This window comes from Ostrea edulis, chromosome 9 (assembly GCF_947568905.1).
Source record: "Ostrea edulis chromosome 9, xbOstEdul1.1, whole genome shotgun sequence".
Lineage (NCBI taxonomy): Eukaryota > Metazoa > Mollusca > Bivalvia > Ostreida > Ostreidae > Ostrea > Ostrea edulis.
The window spans coordinates 28751394-28778033 of NC_079172.1; the positions used below are offsets into that span (position 1 = coordinate 28751394).

At 36.1% G+C, this 26640-nt stretch overlaps 1 protein-coding gene across 2 annotated transcripts; it reads right to left on the minus strand.

Annotated features, from left to right (window-relative positions):
• Nucleotides 1–433: 433 nt before the first annotated feature.
• LOC125672884 (short-chain collagen C4-like) lies at nucleotides 434–26640 on the minus strand. Of its 2 annotated transcripts, none has more exons than XM_056150053.1 (5): nucleotides 26554–26640; nucleotides 2678–2917; nucleotides 1344–1421; nucleotides 1008–1244; nucleotides 434–899 (listed from the first exon to the last, which is right to left on the minus strand). In XM_056150053.1, exons 2-5 carry the CDS (start codon nucleotides 2904–2906, stop codon nucleotides 655–657), a joined length of 789 nt encoding a protein of 262 aa, XP_056006028.1. In that variant the 5' UTR covers nucleotides 2907–2917; nucleotides 26554–26640; the 3' UTR covers nucleotides 434–654. The 2 variants fall into 2 exon arrangements, with proteins under 2 accessions (XP_056006028.1, XP_056006027.1); XM_056150052.1 differs by lacking the exon at nucleotides 26554–26640 and adding an exon at nucleotides 5176–5261.

Genomic DNA, 26640 nt, shown 5'->3' on the forward strand with positions numbered 1-26640 from the left:
TCCAAAATGCATGTATATCAGTCGATTGATTTACAAACAAGATAATGAGTAGACAAAGGTGACTGCGTATGTATATGTTTACCCGATTCTCTACGATTTGCCGATTCCTTGTACCTAAAGCATTGTAATATCGTAATGTAAATTTCCAATATGAGTTGCAAACTATCAAATCCCCTCTGTATAGCTACAGACATATATTGTTTGATGTTTACAGAGAATGAAACAATGCTTCAAAAAACTGGTAATGTCATTACTACATTATAAAGGTATCATTCACAATCAATAAGCAGGTGATTTAGTTAAGGTTTAATGTTCAACTAATACTGATTATCGTTTGAAAATATATCTTTCGCAGCCTACAGGTACATCTTGTGTTACTTTAATTAAATGGTATGAGGTACCAAGAAACAACAAAATAAAAGTAACACAAACATTTCACATTGGTCAGATGTACAATATTTTGTTTTACATCAGCAAACACATTGTTGTTTCAGACGAATTGTGAGCGTTACAATCAAACCAAAAAAATAAGACACTTCAACAAAATAGAAAATGTCATAATTCATAATCAATCAATTTTGAAAAGGAAACCACTCAATATTAATTCTGAAACCACTCTTTATTGTTTGGAAACATTTCCATTGTACTATAGCTTTACGCCTTTGAGCAGACAGCACATACAAGTTCCCGCCCGTTTACGTATGGTGGGCATTTCAATGAGCCACATTTTGCTTCCACAAAATAGAAACGATAACCGTCTTGATCAGAATGTCCCCCAGTGATAGTATCGGGCTTCCTATCCACGCACTTGTAAGTTGTAGCAGCAGGATGAGTATGATATCCAGCCATTAGATATCCATCGTATTCCAATTTCCATCCTTTGTAGCATGTTTTCCTTGCTACAATAATGAGAAACAATAGTTAGTTCTTTACGTATTTTGGAAATTATCTCGCATACTATTTCTCATGATATGTGATAGATGCAGCATGAAAATGTTCAAACGTACCTGGGAATACTCTTAGAACAGATCTATTATGGACCAGGCAGACAGCGCACGGTACGTCATGGTCATGGAGATTCCGCAAGTTACTCAGAGAATTGCCAGTTTCGTATTCTGCTCCATATACATAAGCTCTACCGCCGTCAGCCCCATCTTTGTACCGGCCCCATTCGGGATCTCTTGGTAAACAAAGGGGATCAACGGCCGCTCCCGAGTGAGTATAATGTGACCCACCAGTAAATCCTTTCAAAACACGATAATTTTGACGTATGAATATTGCTGCATTTCAAAATATCATTTCATCACATTAAATCAGTTCCTCTTATCTACATCTACACTTACCAGAAAGAACAAGCTCAGCATTCGAGGGACATGTCTTTTTTCCCCACCTTGTATAGACAACGCTCTTGTTTATTCTACCTGTATCGTACAAAGACATTGGACTCAATATTATATACTTTCATGATTGAAAACAGTGGATACTTTAAGACTATTCATTACATGAAGTCATTTTAGCAATGTTGTGAAAATTTTCAAATTGTGTTCTACCAGAGAAAAATCAAGCTTCTCTCACTTAAACATGATGGTGATTATTTTCATTTATGGTTTTGAAGATAAGCACTGTTTTTCTCTTATTTATACTAGCAATAGTTAATGGATTACATTTTTTGTCAATCACATGTTCTCGGGCTTTCGGACAAGCAAAAAAAAAACCTCAAATATATTATGATCACCTCCATTTTGATCAGATTGAAATGCAAATTAAGATTTCTTTTTTCAAAATAAGCCGTTCCTGTAAGCAGTAAAAAAGTAATCTTACAAACATGCTATTATTTACTAATCAGCGACTTATTCAGGGGTTTGAAACCTCCCTTTTCTAAGATATATTACATGAAAGGTGAAGATAACGAAGAGTAACCAATCTCATAGCTCCTATAAGCAATACAAAATAAATAGTTGGGCAAACACGGACCCCTGGACACACCAGAGGTGGGATCAGGTGCTTAGAAGGAGGAAGTATCCTCTGTCGACCGGTCACACCCGCCGTGAGCCCTATATCCTGATCAGGATTAGTTATCCGTAGTCAAAATCAGTGTGTCAAAAACGGTCCACAATACATTATGGACGGGTTTTCTTTTTGTCAAGCATCCCACAAGGCTCAAAATGATGAAAAGGCATTGCTATTTCATTCATGGAAATAAAACAGTGCAAAGTTTAACATTTCCTTTAAATAATTCAAAAAAGAAGTTATGTTGTATCTTTAACAGGTACAGTATTCAATTGGGAATTATATTAAAACGAACTTATGAATAATATTTTTCAACAAAATTCATTAAACTTTTGTCTTTTTCTTAAGAAAATAGCACTCATGATCATAAGATATGAGAACAAAATGTATACACACCTGAAAAATAATGATGATAATAATAATTCTTCATATTTTCATCAAATGAAATTTCATCATACATAATAATATGTATGATCGGAACAAAGAAATGAATTTGCATCTGATCACGTTTTGTCTAATACCAAAATTGAACACACAAGCTTTTTTTACACTTCAATGGATTAATGAATTATGCTCTTTCTGATGAGTTAGAAATCCTTATTGTAAAAGGGTGAAACACTCTGTACAGCTGATATAGAATACTTCGTAAAAAGCTATAGTCATGTACCTTTTTTCTCAAAATCAGCTTTCATTTGTTCCTTGAATACGTTCATAGATTGCTGCATTGTATTTGTGAACTTTAGGAACTCCTGTTTCAAAGCTTTAATCTGATAATCCCCAAGAGCTGACGACAATTGTCCAGACAGGAAGCCATGTAAGATGTCTTTGCAGCTTCCAGTTTGTGTTTCAGCTTGTGAAACATGGACCATCAGTAGGAAGGTGAGTAAAGACATCATTTTTATGTAAGCTATCAATGAGGGAAATCAAAATAAGTATGATCAGCATCATCACATCATCACTTAAATAATGAATAGTGTTTAAACTCCAGAACACACAAGCGCGTCATATTGTTCAATGCAATTTTATTGACTTTAAAATATTTCCTGCATTGTTTAGAACACAGATATATTGTTGGATTCAGCTTTTCAATCGAGAACACAATGTTGAGGGCAGATATGCATTTTGGTTTGTTTTTTGTTGTTGTTTTTTTTGGGGGGGGGGGGTTGTGTGGGTTTTATTTTGAAAATAAAAACATTAAAATATTTGTGAAAGTTCTCTGATTATCTACAAAAATGTACCGGTGTATCAAAAAGGGGAATGCAAGTTCATATAATCACCCTGAATTGCATTTAAAGTTTTCGAAACGAAAATTACTAACCTTCATGTAAACTCAAATACGTTTTAAAAGTTCAAGTTAGAAAATCCAAAAGATACATTTGAAAAGGAGTCTGGCTCAGAAAACTTGCACATACTTAACTGTTAAAAGTGATTTCGCGTTTTGTTTATTTGTTTTTCGTCCTTTTCAGATCATTTTCTTTTATCAGCTGTAGGTGATGTGTTACAAATTTAGACCAATACAGGCCGCTTAGTACGACAACAGGAAATGTTTCTTTAATGTGTCAACAACTGTAGCAACACAGGATATCTGTTTTAAGGGATCATCTAAACGGCAACTTGTACCCCTAACAGTTCATTTTGTTTTTATAACTATAGTTAACAATAGTAAATAGTAGACACCTTTTAGAAATCTTAAAATATGATATCATATGTTATCCCTGTGAGCTCGAAATAAAGGACACCACAGAGTCGTCCACTTCTGCTTCATACTTAGATATTTTACTGAAAGTAGACATTAACGGCAAACTGACAACTCAACTGTATGACAAACGGGATGATTTCAGTTTCTCCATCGTCAACTTCCCATATTTATGAAGTAATATTCCATTATCACCTGCATATAGTGTTTATATATCTCAACTGATTCGATATGCAAGAGCTTGTTCTGCGTATAGTCTGTTTTTAAATCGAAGTAAGCTACTGACAAACAAGTTAATGGTACAGGGGTTTCAACAGTCTCGATTGAAGTCAGCATTTTTCAAATTCTATGGTCGTTATAACGATCTAGTTTGTCAATACAACTTCGCATTGGGTCAAATGCTGTCTGACGTGTTTCATACCGATTGTTAAGCCGTTCTTGGCACACTGATTTTGACTGCGGATAACTCCGTTTACCTGATCAGGATATAGGGCTCACGGCGGGTGTGACCGGTCAACAGGGAATGCTTACTCCTCCTAGGCACCTGATCCCACCTCTGGTGTGTCCAGGGGTCCGTGTTTGCCCAACTATCTATTTTGTATTGCTTATAGGAGTTATGAGATTGATCACTGTTCCTTATCTTCACCTTGCGTTATACTGTATCAAATTCAAATTCAGTGGTGCAATATCCCCTTTGATCGATTCTCAAAATATCACATTGAACATGTTGAATATTCTGCTTACGCAAATCAGTGTCAACGCGTTTTCAAAAGAAAACAAAAATATTCACCATTGTATTGTAAGAAATCAAAGGAAAGCTTACAATGTTTAAGAAATCTAAGTAACAAAAATACCCTACTATAGCAAATCAAAATATCACACTCTCTACTGATTTGAAAGGTTTCATGAAATACACTATTCTTGACTAGCTAATTTGTGTGATACAATGTGTTCAGCAAAATTTTCTAATAAAAAACAATTACGCGTGGAAATGAATTAAGCTATTTAGAACGCTTCGTGCGAAAATCTAGTACTAGTGGCAATCTACAGCAGGTTTAAATGTTTATGCTAATATCGTTGATCTGCATATCTTGGGTTCCAGGCCCGTCCATGCATTTATCGTTTCACACAGAAAACCCTGAAATAGGTAGTAAATGCACCCTTAGTAATACACTTGGCATTTAAATTTGAGAATCGTAGATCTTTCAGATGAGACCTTGAAAATAAATGTCCCTTGTAGTGGCATGCGTTTGCATGTTAAGGAACCCTATCTGACTATCATAGATAGATCTAAATTTGTCGCACTTCATTCACAGCTTGTGATGTATCAATACGTATACAAACCTTCTAAGGACTTAAAATAAACAAACCAAGTCAATCAGATCGAAACGCATCCTACACAAGTGTACACAGTATGGTGCACAATTTTCGTTTGTATTGACAAAAAAGTAATATTTATAAACACTTACATTTTGATTTATTTTCCAGAATCAGGAAATCAAACAATCATTACACATGCACCAGTAGCAATGAAAAAGTTTTAGTATATATGTTTAAAGAACAATATGTTGCATTTCATATATATGGTACGTGACAGATTAATCTCATTAAAATGTAACTAGATACCCACATTAGTATTTACGATCACTGTTTGTTTTCATCACTTGTCCATGTACTAATTAATGATACGTTTTCTCGGTAACTTATTTGATTGAAGTATTCTTTTATAGTGAACTTCTGTTCTCTATAAATAAATGACATAACATGAATGATATCAAACTGATTGGTTGATTCTGTAAAGAAAAATCCTTCTTTGTTGACATACATATATACATACGTACATGTCATCTGAAACACAAATATTCTTGCGGAATCTTTCTTGGTTTGGAAAATAATTAGATGTAATGACTCTCAAGTCAATGAATCTGCATTCGTTTTTCAATTGGCGACAGAACTTCATTTATATTAGGAAAAGCTGAAGATAAGGAAGAGTGTTCAATCTCTTAATCCAACAAAGAATATGAAAGATTATGGTAAGCATGGGCTCCTCGACATACCATAAGTGGAGTACGCACCTAGGAGGAGTAAGCACCGCTGTCGACTATCCATACCTGTCGTGATCCCTATATCTTGATCAGATAAAGGGATCAATCCGTGGTCAAAATCATATGCAAAGAACGGTTTAACAAGTGGTATGAAATACATCAGACAGCATTCTACCCAATGACAGTTTGTAGTTCTAAATTAGATCGTTATTACGACAACAGAGTTTGAAAAATGCTTAAATAAGACTGTTAAAACTGCCGTAACATCAGCTTACCCGGTACATGTCAGTAGCTTCCCTCCATTTGAAAACTCATCATACGCAGAACACGCTCTTGTGTATCGAATTATCTGAGAGACATTAACACTATATGCAGGTTAGAATGAGATATTACTACAGAAATATGGGTAGTTGACGATTGAGATGCTGAAGTCAATGCCTTTGTCAAAAGTTGAGGTGTTAGTTTGTCGTTATCTCAGTTGAAAGTCACAGAAGAGGTGGGAATTTTTCTTCGCATGTAAAAGCATTTGAATAAATTCTGCCTCGTCCAAATATAAAATAGGTCAGCTAATAAAGGGGCACAATTCGTGTTCATGGGAATTCCAATAGACATGTGGAAGACCAGCTCACCAAAGACTCCTAAGTTATCGCCTATGAGAAACTCCAGCATCTTAGCACTATCCATTACAGAGTACTTTTGTGTAAATCAGCAGCATCAAAACGTATGACTTCAGCACTTCACACGACAATTCATCACGATAAATGAAAGACTAGATGTTTTAACAGCACAGTCAGCAGCACACAAAAAAACTATTCCTATCTTGTACTCATTCAACTAAACCATAATTTTCTTAAACACCACTCTGAAGTTGATAATTAAAATATGTTGGAGTTCCCCGCTTGACAACATCTTTGCAGTCTTTAATGATACGGTCTTCCAACAGTCTTCTGGAATATCCATAGACAATGTGTTCCTTCTTCTTTTGGATATGTTATTGAACATTGATGTTTACGGCAAACTAACAACTTAATTTTGTGACAAATTAGATGACTTCAGTTTCTCCATCGTCAACTTCCCATATATATGTACCAATATGTCATTGTCATGTAAACATGCTGTTTGTCTTTCAACTGATTCTATACGTAAGAGCATGTTCTGAGTATGATCAGATTTAAATCCAGTCAGTCTACTGACATGAAGTTGATGTTAATGGAATTTCAACAATCTTGTTTAAAAATCAGCATTTCGCAATTCATATGGTGTCAGAAATGAAATAAATGCTATGTCAAATTCGAAGGCTACAGGGTTAGATGCTATTTCTGTAAAGCTGTTGAAAATTATCTCGGCTTTCGACTTGCCCAATATGATTTTTTTCAAGGACCCTATATATTTCCGTATTACCCCTCTAAGTATCTACATGTACATAACTAATTATGTGTGATTTTCAACACTGTGTCTTTCTACTTTAACATTCCTCAACAAAATGAGGATGTAGTGAAATAGAAAAGGTCGTGTGTTAACTGCCAAGACCATTTTTGTAACTTCTCATTCGTCTGTTGCGTATTTTCCAATATACTCATCTATACTTTAAGCGATCTGATTTTAATGTTGTTCGGCCAGGGAATTATTTTAGTGGCAAAGGGACACTTACATTACCCTCGAATACAAAACACTGGACTGTGGTATCAAAATTCGCCGAACCTTATTCAGTAGTAACTCTTGTCACAAAAGTAAGTTTATTGTCATACGCTATGGAGTTTGTTAGGAAAATGCATATCATTAAATGTTCTAGCTCAAAAGAATCTTTGCTATAAGCAATTGTGGTAAAATCACAAAAGGGTAGAGATCATGTGATACTTTACTTCACAGCGGTAGAGGAAAGGCTAAAGGAATGCTGTAGAAACATTTTCCATTGTTAATGAGGGGCCTCCCATCTCTATTAAAGTTTTCCTCTCCATACATTTCGTGGGAGATGAAAACTATTTTTTCCATGCTCGAAGACACCATATTAAAAGCAGGATAGTGACTAGCCCCTGGAAATCAGTAGCTGAAGTTAAGTCATTGATGTCATTCCGATGGTCATTTGCATAGATAACAATATGACGAATCTTTCTCACTATCTCCATGTCAAAGTAGAATATCCGTCGCACAGTCTTGTGTCCAACTCCATGCAGATGGACACCATAGTTCCTTGGTGACATGACTGCTATTATATTTCATGCAGTCTTTCATGTATATGGTGTCAGGAGTAATGTAGTAGGGTGGATAGTGTGTATAGATCTTCTGTACATAGATCCCCATGTCTACCCAATGAAAATAGTAGAACAAATAATATCTTCATAATATGTGATTAACCCGTCAATCAACTTCAACAGTCGTTCTAATGCCAGGTATTGCTTCCTGTAAGTTTTTTTTTAGATGAACACTAGCGAGATACTGAATTATCCCAGTCAATGGATCGGATACCTATACTGCATTCCTAAGCTTCATAAACACCCTTACAAACAAAGATATATTGCTTGAACCTATCTTTACTCCTCACGAAAACATCAACAGCTTTGAAGGAGTAACTTCAAACGTACTGTGTCACTATATATGCCAGAAATGGTATAAATCAAATGGGGATTCTAAAGAAAAATCTAAAGAACTTTTAGTAAACTTGAAATCCAAAAACTTTTCTTAAATCAATAACACCAAAACGTATGACTTTATAACAATTTACACGACCATTCCTCTCGGTGGATTAAATACTACACTTCGTGACATATGTACTGTTGCTTCTTCGACAAAAGTGGAAAACAGAAAGATTCATATCCGGTGACCAGTCATTCAAAAAATTGAAACACCACTCTGATTCCACGTACAAGTACTCTAAAGTCGAAATACAAGATATGCTGGAGTTCCTCATCGACAACATTTTCGTAGTTTTTGGTGATAAGGCCTTCCAACAGTCTGGCTTGAATTGTGCTCCTTTGTTAGCTGACCTGTTTTTATATTCATATCAAGAAGAATTTATTCAAAAATATCAATGTGAGAAAAAATGTCTTGCTGTGCCTTAAACTTTGATTGTGAGATAGATCGACGACATATTACCTATTAACAATAATATATTCATTCATATGTCGATTCGATATATCCCAGTGCATTCGAAATAAAAGAAACCACAGAGTCGTCCACTTCTGCTTCATACTTAAATATTTCATCAAATTAGATATTAACGACAACCTAACAACCTGTTAGGATGTTCATCGCAAACTGATTTTGACTACGGATAACTCCGTTTACCTGATCAGGATATAGGGCTCACGGCGGGTGTGACCGGTAGTCAGGGGGAGCTTACTCCTCCTGGACACCTGATACCACCTCTGGTATGTCCAGTAGACCTTGTTTGCCCAACTCTTTATTTGTGTGTTATGACATTTATCACCATTCGTTATATTCGCCTTCCATACAACCACATAACATGACTTAAAAGAAAGATGTTGTTAGTATATGAGAAGCCTTTTACTGGTTATTTACATTTGATATATTTGATTTCGTCCAAGTCAGGCATGTTAAACCAGAGAGGGGGCACTTTTAATTTTTCATAAAGTTGATTTTCGCTATTTCTACGTGCAGAGTTATTTTCCCATGCAAAGTCAAATTGTTTACCCCACCATCATGTACATTTTAGTAAATAATGAATTGAAGGAGGATGTTTACCACCCCAACCCTTCAGCCTGTGCTTTTAGTTTGGATTTTCTTGGGTCCTGTTTATTTATTTTTGTTTGATTGTCAAGAATTTTAGACGATTTCCTCTCTGCTCCGACACCTCAGAAAAGCTATGCTATGTAATTGATACTCTTTATCAGTTTTATGTGATACACATATGATGTTCAGTCAAATGTCTGACAACTTTCTTGCATATATACTGAAAAAAGTAGATCTATTTTGATTTATTTTGATCAGCTCAAGATATGATTGAATATCATATGTTAAGCTACAAAATCTAGCATCTAATTCAAACAATACTTGAACACTATTACCCTCCATAGCCCTTAGGCCAAATATTTGCCCTCGGGTCACAGGTCAAGAATCGGCCTTTTGATGTGAACTGCTTTTTATATCACCTTCTTCAAATTATGTGATGATGCGGGTTAGAATAGGTCCTCAGTACCCCTTGCTTGTCATGAGAGGCGACTAAATGGGGCGGTCCTTGGAATGAGACTACTAAACCCGAGGTATCGTGTGACAGCAGGTGTGGCACGATAAAGACCCCTCCCTGATCAAAGGTCATAGGTGCCGAGCATTGGCCTGGGTTTTGCAGCCCTTCACCGGCAATGATGACGTCTCCATATGAGTGAAATATTCTCAACAATAAACAATAATCAAACAATAATTGGTAAACAATAATCAAATCAATCAACTTCTTCAAAACTTGTATCAAAACGTATTTAATAAAGTTTAGTGGAAAACCATTTGTTATATTAAAAAAAAATGACGAATAGAGATTTTCAACGTGACCTTTATAATGCTAAGCAATGATATTCATAGTGCCAAAAGTCTTCTGAAAGCACGAAATACAAATAATTAATTCCTTGTCATAGGTTCCTTTGCTACACTCAAGACTCTACACTGGGATTTTCTTTTTAGATCCCTTTTGCTAGTGATTTGTATGCAATACTACAATACAATCATTAATGATATGATGACGCTAAACGACCATAGGGAGGCTTCTGAACCCATCTGAAGATGGTTTCAGAATATCAATTTAAAATAAGGAAATTTATACTCCAAAACTAAGCGAGATATATGGTGAAAATATAGCTACCCTTATTATTTTTAGACACACATATCACAGTATGAAAGTTACATCCATAGTAGGTCAAAATAACAATAGTTTTACTACAGCGAATTAACATAAACACGTTTCACAACAGACAATAATGATATTGAAATATTCACACAACCCCAATCACACATTATCATCACCATTGTTTTATCATTATTTTGTATGCACATGTAAATGACGAATCGCATATATGTTTATGCCATAACCATAACACGATTCTGATTTATTAATGTAAAATAGGAGACGGATTTAGTGCTAGCACTTGTTTCCGAATCCTATTCATTTTGTATCTGTTTGTATTTTTCATATAATGCTTCATTTAATAAATATAGTTTAAACCAACACACAATCAGGGTATTAATGTTTGTGCTATAGGCGTACAATTTTTACCATAGTAAATCAAAATATACAGCTGATTTGCATTGTAATTCAAAGTTTCATATGTTTAACAGCAATATAATGTTTTACTAAACCTTTTTCCTGATATTATAGTAAAAACTGTTCATAGTTAATGGGATTTAACTCATCGAAGTTAAATCGGTTTATCAAAGCTAAATATCATTATTTATCCCTACTCTGTATTACCGGGATATTTCCGGATGCCAACTATCCTCTATTCGGGTATTAGTGAGGTCATAATTACGTCACGACCACCGTGCAAGATTTCCCAGCAGTTGGCAAATGGAAATTCAAGAGGTAAGACGGAAAATTTATGTAAGTCTCGGTGTATAAAAAAGAAAGAAAACAAATAATTTTAAAATGTTGTAGCTACAACAAGAACGTTTGGCCCCTAGCGTTAATTTAGTATGTTTGTCTGTACCAATTTTGTATTTGTGTATTACGGTAAATTTGGGGGGAAAAAACAAAAAAATTGCATTTATATTACCTCAATTTCCTTTGCACTGTGATTGATTAAATTTAAATTACTTGCATATTGTTGGAGAACAAAATGCCAAAGAGAAAGGGAGAAGCGCAACCTTCGTCTAGGGGAAGAAAGAGGAGAATCCCCGCTGTGACTGTGAGTGAGCCCGAGCGTATTGACGATCAGGGACAGGCCGCGGGTGTTAATGACAACCCTCCTCCACGCTTTACTGACGAACAGATGCAGCAAATCACAGATGCTTTCTCTGCGGGCATGACGGCCAGTGTAACCAAGGCCCCCATTCCAGTCCGGGCCACGGACGCAAGTGTGAATTGCGAGTCTACTCCTCCAGGTAATGCAGACTTGGACTTTATTTTCAATGAAACTGGGGGTAATAGTTACTCGCCTGAGCAAGCTCCTAGTTATAGTCTCGAGCTGGGCTACAATGTGCCCAACAAAATAAAAGTGCAAATTTATAATGGGCAATATGTCAATCTAGCCAAATTAATGCATAATTACTCTGACCCCGATGATAAAACCGAATACATAGCACTTCAAGATGGTAACTTAGCAATGGCCAAAAAATCTAAGGTCAAACCTATCACAGATATCCAAGTCTGGACAGATTTATTCCTTGTTTACGCTTCAATATTTGCCACTGTGTATCCAGAATGCACCACTTCATTATTTAAGTATATGCACACAATTCGTTTGGGGGCTAGCAGGTCACCTGGTTTGGGCTGGCGTGATTATGATATTCAGTTTCGTTTAAAGAAAGAGCAAAACCCCTGTATGTCATTTGCTAGTGTCGATCAGAAACTGTGGTTGTTGTAAATGCAAGCCCCCTTGGTACCCCCCAGTAACAAGAACAGGGACCAAATCAACAAGTGTTACGATTTCAATTTCCGGGGAAATTGTCAAAAGAAGCCCTGTCCATATAAACATCTCTGTATGCGATGTTCACGCAATCATCCCTCTATCAAGTGTTTTTCATCAACCCCCCCCCCCCATTCAAATCGTTTCAGTTCTGGACCCAACACGCCACAGACATCTGGACGTGTCCCACAATCGACACCCAACAATCCAAAACCAGGCCAGTCATTTAGACATTAATACCATAGCAACTACGCCAATACAAACTGCACATTTAGAAAATTATTTAAAGCATTACCCAGATAAAAGTACAGCAGGGGAACTATTACAAGGGTTTTCACTAGGTTTTCGACTTGCTTACAATGATCCAAGATATGCGACAGTTTGTCGTAACCTTCGATCATTGGAGGGGCTTGAAGATCAAGCAATTGAATTAATCAATAAGGAAATCCATCTAGGCAGAGCGGCGGGGCCATTCCCCATTCCCCCTTTGTCTAACCTTAGGTTATCGCCAGTCGGGTTAGTCCCCAAGAAGGATGGATTATTTAGGCTTATTCATCATCTATCATACCCCACAGGATCCAGCGTTAACGACTACGTTGATAAAGATTGTTGCTCAGTAACTTATACGTCTTTTGACCAGGCCCTCAATATGTTGGCTAAGTTAGGAAAGGGGGCCCTCGTAGCACGACTTAATATTAAAAGTGCATTTAGACTTTTGCCAGTACACCCATCTGATTTTAACCTGTTGGGATTTAAAGTTCAAAGCAATGTCTACATTGATATGTGCTTACCATTTGGCTGTGCAATCAGTTGTGCTAAGTTTGAAAAGTTTTCTACTTTTTTAGAGTGGACTCTAAAGGAAAAGTCTGCAAGTGACAATGTGGTACATTATTTAGATGACTTTTTGTTAGCAGGGAGACCTGGTACCACAGACTGTGTAAACCTCATGTTGTGTTTTTGTTCTATTTCCTCAGATCTAGGTGTACCTTTGGCACATGAAAAGACAATAGGTCCTACATCAGTCCTGACCTATCTAGGCTTAGAAATCGACACTATCCAAATGACTATTAAGATCCCACAAGACAAGTTAGGTCAGCTTAAGACTGAGTTGCTAGGTTGTTGTCCAAAAAGAGGGCAACACTTAAGGAATTGCAAAAGCTTACAGGGTTATTGAACTTCTGCGTTAGAGCTATACCGGCTGGCAGGGCATTTGTTCGTCGTCTGTATGATGCTGCCCGAGGTCTATCAAGGCCACACCACAGACGTAGAATTACAAATTAAATGAAAAAAGACATTCACACTTGGCTACTGTTTTTGGATTTCTTCAATAGGATAACTTCTTATCAGCTGGTTGACTGGACTTCTGACCTTGACCTGTAATTGTTTACAGACAGTGCCGGTTGTCCAGACCTTGCGTGTGGCGCCGTGTTCAATTCTCATTGGGCTTATATGCTATGGCCGTATGAATGGAAACATTCCAACATATTCAAGCAGGTCACCTTTTTAGAGTTAGTTCCCATAGTTATGGCATTCATCATTTGGGGTGATAGATTCCAAGGCAGAAAGGTCATCTTATACACTGATAATAACGCTTTGGTATCAATATTGAATTCTAAAACTTCCAAATTCAAGCTCATAATGCATTTACTTAGACCCCTAGTCTTGCAGGAATTACTACATAGCATATTAATCAGGGGACAACACATAGAGGGTGTTAAAACATTAAAGCAGACTCTCTTTCCCGACAGCAATGGTCAAGATTCATAGAGTCATTTCCAGGGGCCGACAAACTGCCATCGCAGGTGCCTCCGGTTTTTCACCAGCTGATCTGCAGCATAGATCTCAAGAATTGCTGATCCACTCCTTAGCAGACAATACTAAGAAATTGTACAGTTCTGGGCTTCACACGTTCAATGCATTTAGAACAACTCACAACTATCAGATTACTTGTCCTCCGACCACATGCCAACTTACCCATTTTATTGCATTCTTATCCCTTCGCAAGTTTAGCCCCAATACCATCAAGTCCTATCTGGCTGCAATTTCCTTTTATTGTAAAATTTCCAACATCACAGACACAACCCAAACCTTTGTAGTGAAGAAAATTCTTTCCGGCTCATGTCGCACTAAGGTTCAAGTAGACGAGCGAAAGCCCTTATCTATAGACATGCTACACAGAATGGTCAACATGCTCCCATCAGTTTGCTCATCACAGTATGAAGCCACTCTTTTTGTTGCTGTCTTCACTACGGCATTTTTTTGGGGGGTTTTCGCATGGGCGAGCTGGTTCAAAATAGTGTCAGGGAAGTCGGGCATGCTGTTCAGTTTGAAGATGTTGGGTTTTTAGCATCATGTAACGCCATCAAAATTTCACTAAAGCATTCAAAAACTGACCAGCAAGGTAAGGGGGCAATCATAACCTTGCGCCCAACATTTAAGGCCATTTGTCCAGTTGAATCGCTGAAGTCGTTTATGCTAATTAGGCCTGACTGTTTTGGTTCTCTTTTTTTTTTTTTTTTTTTTTTTTTGCCACATTGGGGGAACTCCTGTCACTAACTATCAGGTTAGGGCGATACTTACTATGCTCATCACCAAGTTGGGTTTAGATAGTAAAGTGTACAACACTCACTCTTTTCGCATCGGTGCTGCCACAAATGTTTGGGTTCAAGGCAAGACTGAAGATGAGATAGCAGCAGGAGGCAGGTGGAAGTCAAAATGCATGTACAAATACATCAGATGTTGAAGTTGTCTCTTGGCTTAATTTTTGTACGTGCCTTATTCAATATTTACCCTTTTATTACTATTTTGCCTTCATTTGTAAGCAATTCAATTTTATATATCATTGTAGATCATAAGAGGATTTGGATTGTAGGATCCTCACTAATTAAACATGTATTTTTGCATGCTCGCTCTTCTTCATTTGGGGCTAATCTCCAATTACTTAGATACAACGCTTCAGTGTTTTGGCAAGGGAAGGGGGGCATGAAATGGAAGCAAGGCTACTCCCAGGTAAAGACTCTTTTGAAAATCGAGGAATCACCACACTACCTGCTAATACATTGCGGGGGAATGACATTTGGCAAGGGGATACAGGTGTTATGCTTCGCAATCGTATTAAAAAGGACCTAGTCAAACTGCACAACTTGCTACCTACAACTACAATAGTCTGGTCTCAGGTCTTACCAAGGGTGCATTGGCGAGGGGAACGGGACCATCTCGCTGAAGAGAGGGCTAGGGTGAGACTTAATAGCTGCATTGCAACCTTCATATTCGGGTTAGGAGGAAAGTATATACGATACCCAGAGCTTAAAATCACAAGCCCTGATCTTTTCAAGGATCAAGTTCATTTAAGTATTTTGGGCAATTGTCTGTTTCTCCACCGAATACAACAAGCATTTCAGTATTTTCTGTCGGATCCACTACCATCTGTAACCCCCAATGTTGGTGGTCTTGATCCATAGCTGCTCTAGCGTTGCTCTAGTGTTGTTGGGTTTTTTTGGGGGGGTGGGGGTCTGGCAATCATTTCATGGATAGGCAACTATGAGTACTCATTCACTGGGGCAATACTTAAATCTGATTTTTTGGCGATTGGCTCCTGTATGGTTTTTAGTTGTGGTGTTCTTGATTGATAATGTATCACACGAACATGTCAAGGGGCGCCTGGTTATGCAAAATTGTTGCTGGCCCCCTTTTTGCATCTATGTATATATTGCACACTAAATTGTTATCTGAGTGTTCACTGATTGATGATGTGATCACATTTTGTTAAGGGATGCCCATTTTTAGCAAAATTGTTTCTGGCTCCCTTTTTTGTACACATTGCATATTGTACTATTTTTTCAGTGTTTAATGAGTGACACTTGATCTGATTTTGTTTAGGGATGCCTATTGAAATAGAATTGCTGGCACCCTTTGTGGCATTATTGCGCACTCATTCCTATTTGTAGCAGTCACTGATTGATGACATGGTCATTTTTGTTAAGGGGGGATGCCCAATCAAGCAATTTGTGGTTGGCCCCCCTTTTTGCATTTACATAGTGCATAGTAATCAGTTCATACTTGCTATTGTTTGTGTTTTGGTATTCACTTGTCATATTTGTGCTTACGGACATCTATATGAGGTTATTGCCCTGTAATTCCTTGTTGGTTTCGCTGGGGTGCTCATAGAAAGATAGTTTTTATTAGACAATTTAGTTTTACATATGTGTATTTGGGACTGATAGCACCAGCCTATTAAGGGGGTTAATCTTTTTGTCCCATTACTGCCCTGCTTTGGGGAGGGTTGACTCTACTGGTGGCGCAGCCTATGCAGTAGCTGCATAGTCTAGTGGCGATATTTAGCTTGCCAGTAGAGCTCGCCTGGATTTTTCATTCATTTAATTGATATCCCAAGTATAAATGAACATTATCTAATATTTTCCTGGGTGAACATCTGGTCCCAGGGTTCACTTCAGGTTATGTTTTTCTCGTTGTACTTCCACTAGTTATGAGCAGCCGTGATCATTAGCGCCAATAAATCTAATAACATTACCTACGAGTCTGTCTTTGTTCTTTGCATACTAGTTTGCTTAATCCTGCATTTACCATATTTTGTCTTGGATAATGGGATTTAACTCATCGAAGTTAAATCGGTTTATCAAAGCTAAATATCATTATTTATCACTACTCTGTATTACCGGGATATTTCCGGATGCCAGCTATCCTCTATTCGGGTATTAGTGAGGTCATAATTACGTCACAGCCACCGTGCAAGATTCCCCAGCAGTTGGCACATGGAAATTCACCCACCCAGCCCTCCCTATTTACAAAAAATGTACATACATGTATTTGAATTTGTTGTCGGTGGTTTTTGGCTTTGTTTTTTTTTTTACAGGCAAGATCCTTGGTGGTGAACCATTCCTACATCACGGCTGCCGTTTCCGAGTGGGGCGATATTTAGCTTGCCAGTAGAGCTCGCCTGGATTTTTCATTCATTTAATTGATATTCCAAGTATAAATGAACATTATCTAATATTTTCCTGGGTGAACATCTGGTCCCAGGGTTCACTTCAGGTTATGTTTTTTCTCCTTGTACTTGCACTAGTTATGAGCAGCCGTGATCATTAGCGCCAATAAATCTAATAACATTACCTACGAGTCTGTCTTTGTTCTGTGCATACTAGTTTGCTTAACCCTGCATTTACCATATTTTGTCTTGGATAATATTTCAAATCAAGAACTTTCAGGAGAATCAATAGAGTGACTTTGCCTAGGCTATCACTGATAGTACCCAAAAACTTGCACCTGCCACTCCAAATGCGAATTTTCTGGATTCGCCCATGTAAAATATGTTTGTTTGACTCCTACAATATTTGACCGTAAGTCTGAATGTTTTTATTTTACATTATCCTCTCTTCAAACACTTAATGTGAGATATGATCTACATGTAACACACACTAGCTGAACTGAATTAAGCATTTAAAAATACATACTCCATCAGATCCAGGCATAGTACAGATGATGATAAAATTTAAAATACAGATTGGTTCTTTGATCTTTTTCTATGAAAATCAGTATGCTGAACAGTGGATTATAGATACCATAGGTCACTACAAACATAATAAATTTTATGTTATTCATTAACATTAATCAACGTATTGCTCTTAAGTGCAATATAATACGTACTAGATTTATATAAATGGCGATGTGCATTGAAAGACATCCTCATAAATGTGAATGTGTAAAATCGATTTATATTTTGATTCATATATTTTGACTTCAATACAGATTTTTTCCCACAGACATTTTGCAACATCCAAATACGACCTCGTGTCCACCCACTGCCATGTGTTCAGTATTCCATCTGTTACAAACTATCGATTTAAGCATAGTTTGTTGATGAATTTAAAGATTATCAAGTAGTCGAATATTTGTAAAAGTTACGAAATGTATACGTTGAAATGTTTAAAATTGAAATTGACAAAGTTTTAAAAGTTCTTACACATTTCTGCCACATGATTGTTTTCTTTGTGGGTAAAACGTAGACATTTGTCTTAATTTGAAAGGATATACATGTGCTGCATTTCAAGATTGTGTTTAGATAAATTTGTATCGGTAACGTTTGGGAAGTCGGAGACGACAATTTAAGATTGGTGATTAACAAATACTTCTATAATATAATGTTTAAGTTATGCATTCCTATGAAGTTGTACTATGGCGTTTTAGGTCAAGATCTGAAATCACGGACATCCATTGGTTATGTGGATATATCTTTCGTCACGTTATGAAACCCATGTCATGGCTACCCTTTCTGTTTTCTCCTCACAAGAAACATTAGATAGAACACATATATATACTACCCCATTCACGACAAGTTCTATAACTCCGTTATGTTTGTAAACGACTGAACGTCAAGTAAAATCCATAGTACTCTACCTTCGATTAATATTTCTTAATTTGATAATTAGTATGGATGTTACTTTTGATGGCGTTTCGTTCTTTTCCATACGTCGAATGGCGTGTCTTCAAACAAATGTTTGTCCGAGTCCGATTATATCCTCGAATTTTAGATCACATCTTCACTGAGAGGAATTTCGGATGTGAAGATAATTGTGAATTGTCTGTGCCTAGCACTGCGATTTTCTCAATTACTCTTGATTGTCTTCAATTTTCTTGTTATAAGAAAGAAAAAACATGTGCACCTCCGCTTCCTTATCATATTCCACGATACAGAAACAATTGAAGGTATTATTTGTAACCCATTATTTTTATCGATGTTGTATAATTCAAATTCGGTCAAATAACACTTGATTGTCAGTGACCGATACGATGAGACAGATAAATTTTAGATATTCAATATAATACAATCACAATCAATTACGTGCAAAAATCAAACCAAAATATTAAACACATATCACGTGTGAGCGTGGTATTAATCAAACCGAAACTACTAGCGAAATATTTACCACCCAAAGCAAGATAAAAGCAGTCCCACGTTATGACGCCGAAATTCTCAACAACAGTGTGGATACTAAGATTTGCAAGATCAAACAATTATTACTTTACAAACGGAATTGAATAGAGTACCTCGAAATCGAAGAAATGGGCGGCGTGGAAACACTGTTTGTATCCAATGGATAAACAACACTGAAAAGACTTTAACATGTTGATTAACTAGATCTAATCAAGAAACTGACACTTTTTTACTTTTCACTATCTATGAATTCAAGTATAAACATCGGCAAGATAGATACGTTACGTAGTCACTTCCACTGATAACAGGGACATCTTGACAAAAAATATTAATGTAATCACGTCTCACTTTTTTCTGGATTATGATCATGTTATACATATCCAGACTTAGTATTGGGATATTTTCAAAATGTTAGAATTGCTCGTTTCACAGTACACAATTTAGATAGCAAATTCATCTTTTAACAATTTTTTTCTAGAACTGTGTGTATGCAAACGATACCTGGTTGATGAAAATAATATAGTTCTTTCTTTTTATTTAACGGTATCCTGATTGTCTATCATATGAGACAGATCGAAATCTATTCTTAGGGAAGACGTTTTAAGTTGAAAGAGAACATAAGCTTTCAAATCAAGTGGGTGCAATTTGGATGACAGGAAATATATAAAAAGAATGGTTTCATACTTGGTAGAAAATGAGACAATTACCATGCCTGTCTCGGTAAAATACAGACTCATAAAACCATTTGCGGTGATCATGAGCTTAAGCGGATTAACTTGAGAATGAGCTTGAGTTGCTCTAGTTTAACCCTTAACTAGATTGTGTTCTGCCATAACGAAAAGTGGACTCAACTAATCAGTCGTTTACTGAGCAATTTCAAAATGAAGTGGAAGAACTTCCAGGTCTGGGGCACGAAAATACATCAACTTAATGTATTAAAAGCTTTGGCTACAAAAGGGAAATATTGTCTAGATACTGTAAGGCAAGTGTTGATTCAATTGCTTTTTATGTGAACATGAGCCTTCAAATCATGTGCCCACCGACATGGCAATGAACCCACTAATATCTAAAAAAAAAAAAAAAAAAAAAAAAAAAAAAAAAAGTAATGAAAAACACGACTATTTATGGTCGAGGCCTCTGCTGGTGGACTGTTAGTCCCCGAGGGTATCTACAGCCTAGTAGCTAAGTACTTCGTTACTAGATTGAAAATACGGATGTATATTTAATTGCTGTTATAAAATTTAGAAATTCATTTCAAAATTAAGGATGATCTCCCTCATGCATAGCTCTTATCCTTGGGCAAATTTGGCTCCACTTGTTTGGCACGCTGTTTTTGGCTATATTTAGATCTAAAACTTCATAGTTATTTCGGATTTCAAACATTTCGGTTGCGCATCACTGAAGAGACATTATTTGTCGAAATGCGCATCTGGTGCATCAAAATTGGTACCGTATAAGTTTTACATTGTATTTTAAAATGTGTGTATCTTGAACAAAGTCAAATAGAAAATGTTTCAGTTTTTACCCAAATGACATTAAGATGACATTTAAGACATACTTAGTAAGAATATGACATTAAGATGACATTTAAGACATACTTAGTAAGAATATGACATTAAGATGACATTTAAGACATACTTAGTAAGAATTTGATATATTTCTAAAACACTCCTAGTGCATATGTTAGGAAAAAGCATGCTTACTGGCACTCCACAAAATTTCAACACGACATAGGTGAGATAATTCCCAGTATCAACGCAGTTCCTCAATTATTTCAAACTCTTACGTTAGGTAGACTAAAATATGTTATAGAATAAGATGTTCCCCCCCCCCCCCCAAAAAAACACTTTAAAAACTTCCACAGGTATATTTCAAATGACATAGAACCATAGTATCAGGATGTCTCTGGAAGTGCCATGGGTTAATAAGGGTTAAACTTCAGAGTCGACATGTTTCTTCCAAGCAATATAGTCTTGTTTGAATCCAGTTTTTCCAGTTCTGATATAACTGCCTGATACTGTACAATGTAGGACTCAATCTGGTCCCCCTATTGTGGGAATCTGTTTCCACATAACTGCTGTATAATTTGGTTCCTTGCTATTGGCAGGCACAACAAGGAAGCTATTCCTGCAGTGATGTCCAACACTTATCCGCATGTGTCACTGATGCCACTATCATTGATGAATCTGATGGCAGTGATGATAGCATTATTGAGGAGTAGGAATATGGATTCTTGTCAATCTGATTCTTGTCACCCTTGCCATAAATTTTTGCTGTACATATTATATCATCCTGAAATTCAAATTACTCCAGTATTATATCATTATCAAAACTATATCATAAATGGCCATCGTAAGGCCAAAAAAATTATATATATGATAATTGGTTTCCACTTTCCCGACCTACCCTAATTAAAAATTCTGTTGACCCTAACACATTTTTTTCTATTCTCACAGATTTTGCAAATGTCATCACTACAACAAGAATATATTTATTGACTTATGAAGTTATTCATTATGCACTAATACCAGACAGATTCCAAAACACAGAAACAGTTTTCGTTTACAGTAAATTGAAGAAATGTATCGATTCATCATATAACTTTTATTTGATTACTAAATAATAACTAAGTTAAGTTTAAACATAGTAGAATACTAGAATACCAAATCATTCGAAAATTATTCAACCTATAACCCCCCACAGGCCTACGTTACCCCAGAGACATATACCATTATGGAAATATACATCTATATACAATTATATGTCTCTTTAACCTATACAAATACTTTTTAGACCATACAATGATACATGGAAAGTTCAAAGTGTAAAGTGAGTCAAACATCATGTAAGAAAATTCAAGTAGACCCGAGAAGGTCATGCACTCGGAATTGAAAATGGCATGATAGTGAAACAGCTGATTTTTCTGATCAGCTGATATACATACAATTTTAAATCTTAACAATATATAATTATAATAAATAAACAATAAATATATGTTGACAACAGTTAACAGATTTGTTGTGGGATTTCCAACAGCCCAATGCGTGAATATTATGAGTTTATGTCAACACACCACAGGCGCACCATACTATTCGTTCCATGCGACTTGTTTATTATTTTTAAGAGCAATTGGTCCACCTATTTGGTTACAGAGTTTAACGAGTAGAGGTGAAGTATATTCATATTTCTAAAACTTACGTTGAAATGCGATGAGTACATCCTCTGCAACTTCCACGAACAGCGCAAATAGGTTAACGGCGCGGCGTGTGAAATTGGCCGAATGAAGGATTGAAAAATATGGTGTGCCATTCGGGCTATAAGTAAAATAACCTTCTTGCGTATTGGGAAAGAAAATTTCTTTTTCAAGATCTTATTATATATTAAACCACTCATTGCATAATTATGTTTTACAATACGTTACCACTTCTAATAATTATAGCGACGTTGTATGACGCAATCTTAAAAAGTAAAGCAAATTATAGGATTTATACTAGTAATGTAAACCTAAAAATAGTGTTCTTTCACCAACTCTACATATAAAAACCAGTACATTATAAGAAAAGAACATGTTAGAGAATATTTCTAGCAAAAAATTATTCACTTTGGACGTTAGGCCGAATTTTGATAAACATGGTCTTAGTCCTTTACTTCACTGTTTACAACGCATACATAGTCGTGGATCCAGATTGTCAAAAGAGAAGGCAATTTTTAGGGCTTATCTGGATTTGGGTTTTCTTTTTCGAAAAGAAAAACATGAAAATACTTGCAAAAGTTCACTGTAATTATCTCAGAAAATGTATCTTAAAAAGTCTAGAGTGGTATCATGAATTAAAATTAAGCTTATACAAAATAAGCTTACGAATCTTTCTGTCAAATTAAACACTTGTATTTTGAACAGGATTTTGAAAATTCATAGGTTGCATTCTAGAGGGGGGGGGGGGGGGCCTAGCTCATCGAGCTTGGACATGTTTGATTGTTCCAAGTTTTTTCAAGGTTTGTTTATTTGAGTTACGTCCCTTCTAGAATTTTTCGTTCATATGGAGAAGTCGCCATCTATAGGTGAAGTGCCACGAATTTAGACCTATGCAGGCTGCTCAGAGCTTCATCAGTGAGTGTTATCTAACGCGTCAACATATAGTGACACGTGCCTTTGGGTTCAATGTCTTAGCTAAAAAGCCTTGTATACCTAACTGTATATCTTATTTTATAACTATATTGAGAATTATATAACAATTTATTTTCATAGAAATTAGGTTTGTGTAAAGGACAGTCAGATATAATATGAAATTTACTGTATAAAAAGAAGTGTTAGTACACATGATGTGTTAAACAAGATACTGAGTGCTAGAATGACATTTCTTTGGATTCTATGTAGAAGTATCCCATATACGAATATTGCTAGTATAAGTTCACCATCAGTATCGTTATAATTCATTGCACATCTTTTTACAGAAACTAAAGAGTCGAAAGGCCCAGCTGGAGAGAAATTCCCATTTCTCGAACAAGGACCAAAAAAAAGATTAAAAAGGTGCTGACTAAGGAGGCAACGTCTCCAGAAGTAAAGGATGATGAGGAAGCCACCCAGAGGAAGGTCTTACTATTTATATGGGAGTCATCCCTTTTGCGTAATGTTAAGTGCGACCTGGACAGAGAGTATGCTGAATCTTTGCAACTTCAATCAAAGAGACAAAAAGCCAAGGCCATTAGAAGTAGAACGGAAATGACTATGACCCCACCACCTAGGAGCATTCAAGAGTGGGCCGTTTCCTCTACTTATAAATGATTCTATTACTGTTAATAGTTATATTTAATTTCCTCATTTCTAGCTCACCTGAGCCAAAGGCTGAAGGTCACAATTAATACTTTTATACCATTATAACCAGTTTTTATGAAATTTTAATAATGCTGTTGAAGGAGAATTGCAATTTTTTCGGATGTTTATAATTGACACTGTTTAAGTATGTCTAGCATCTTAAAAAGTGTGATGACCTATATATTTCATTTGATAATTTATTAATTTTAACTTTAATAAATTGAAATAAATGCATTTTTGATACTTTTATCAGAGAATATTGCAAGTATGGAGTTACCTTGATATATTTATACAGATTTGTTCTGCTTTAGTACTAGTGTATCAGTATTATTACATCAAGTTCATTTGTGTGAATATTATAATATTTAAGAATGAATAAAACTGTCAAATTGTGGTTTGTATTCTCTGTACAGTAGAAGGTCTTTGAGCATCAAGTTGAAAACTTGATATCAAATGCATGTATGCAGAAACCATTTGCATATCAGTAGCTTATGCATGCGGAAACTTGATGTAAACTTTGTGGAAACTTTACGTAAACCATATATAAACCAATATAGTTTTTGTATGCGTAAACGTATGATAAACCATATATGCATGTTGATGGTTTACGCCTGCGGAAACTGATGATAAACCATATGTATGTCAATGGTTTATGGCTGCGGAAACTTGAGGTTTCAGCAAGTTTCCGTTGCGGAAACCATATGGATTCATGGACACCCTAAGTTTCCAGAGTGCGGAATCTTGCTGAAACTTGAAGTTTCCAAGCGGAAACTTGGCAGAAACCTTATGTATACTTAAGTTTCCGCAGTGTTTCCGCAGTGTTTCAGCCTTGCGGAAACTGCATTTTTCATCATGTGTATAGCTTACTACAGAAAACAGTTTTACTATGCTATATTGCATTAACATTTTCAATGTCTATTATGGTGCGCTATTCGCTGTGATCAAAAAAATGCATTCAACAAATTCAACATTATCATATCTCATAGCTCTATCCTTGGACGAATTTGGCTCTAGTTATTTTGACACTCCAGTTTTCCTTTTAGCTCTATGGTCGTTATAACGATCTAGTTCGTCAATACAACCTCGCATTGGGTCAAATGCTGTCTGACGTGTTTCATACCGATTGTTAAGCCGTTCTTGGCACAGTGATTTTGACTGCGGATAACTCCGTTTACCTGATCAGGATATGGGGCTCACGGAGGGTGTGACCAGTCAACAGGGGATGCTTACTCCTCCTAGGAACCTGATCCCACCTCTGGTGTGTCCAGGGGTCCGTGTTTGTCCAACTATCTATTTTGTATGGCTTGTAGGAGTTATGAGATTGATCACTGTTCGTTATCTTCACCTTGCTCTTACAAGTTTACTGTTATTTCAGATTTCCAAAATGTTGACTTCAGCATCACTGAAGATACATTATTTGTCAAAATGCGCATATGGTGCATCAAAATTGGTACCGTATAAGTTTTACATTCAAGAATATCAAAGTGTCAAAGCGTTTTCAAACAAAAATCAAAATATCAACCATTGTACTTTAATAAATCAAAAGGATAACATACTTTTATAGGAATTCAAAGTACCAAATTATTTCATTATTGCAAATCAAAAAATAAATCACGCTCTTTATTGATTTCAAGGGTATTACGTGATAAAGTTTTTCTGGCTTGCTAATTTTTATAGTAGGATATTGTGTGTTTAGCAGAATTTTGCTGTAAAACGAATCACATGTGTAAATAAGTGTAAGACATTGAGAATGTGTCATACGAAAATGTTTACAATGATTTTCTTTTGGAAGACGTAACAATCTACAGGGGTCTTGTAATTTTAAAATGTCTTTCCAATGATAAAGTTGTTCGGAACACCATGACCCGTTTATTCCTTGGTCGTATCACACCTAAAACTTTAAAATATCCCATCACTATACGCTCAGAATTTGAAATTGAGAGTAGTGGGTCTCTCAAAGTAGGCCTTAAACACAAATGTCCCTTGTGGTGGCATTCGTTTGCATGTTACGAAACTCTTTATGTTACGACCCTAGGCCCAGTTGCACGAAGATAAGTTGAGTTTAACTTAGAGTTAGCGTCTAGCTAATGCTATATAAATGTAAGAGTTACATGTCTTTTACAGTTAACTAACCGCCGTGCAACTTAGTTCTGATCGCAATAGATTGGTCTGAAGTCCCACTTACCTAAAGCTCGTTATGTCTCGATATGAATAAAAAAAAATATTTAAAGGACATAAAATGAACAAACAAAGCAAATCATATTGCAACACATAGTTGTCTCTCCAGTATGATACAAATGTCTTCCCAGTATGGGTAACAACTTTCTGAACTTAACAGACATTACACGTTCCATAATCAAATCAATAAACTGAGTGGTTCTCGAGAAGTTATCGGATATGGGGTTTTTTCTTGTACTTTCTAAATTATGGACAATTTCATATAAAGAACTTAATATCTAAACACTTACATCTTGAGATAGTTTCCGGAATTAAGAAATCAGACTTTCATTACACATGCACCAGTATCAATAAAAAGGTTTTAGAATAGATGTTTT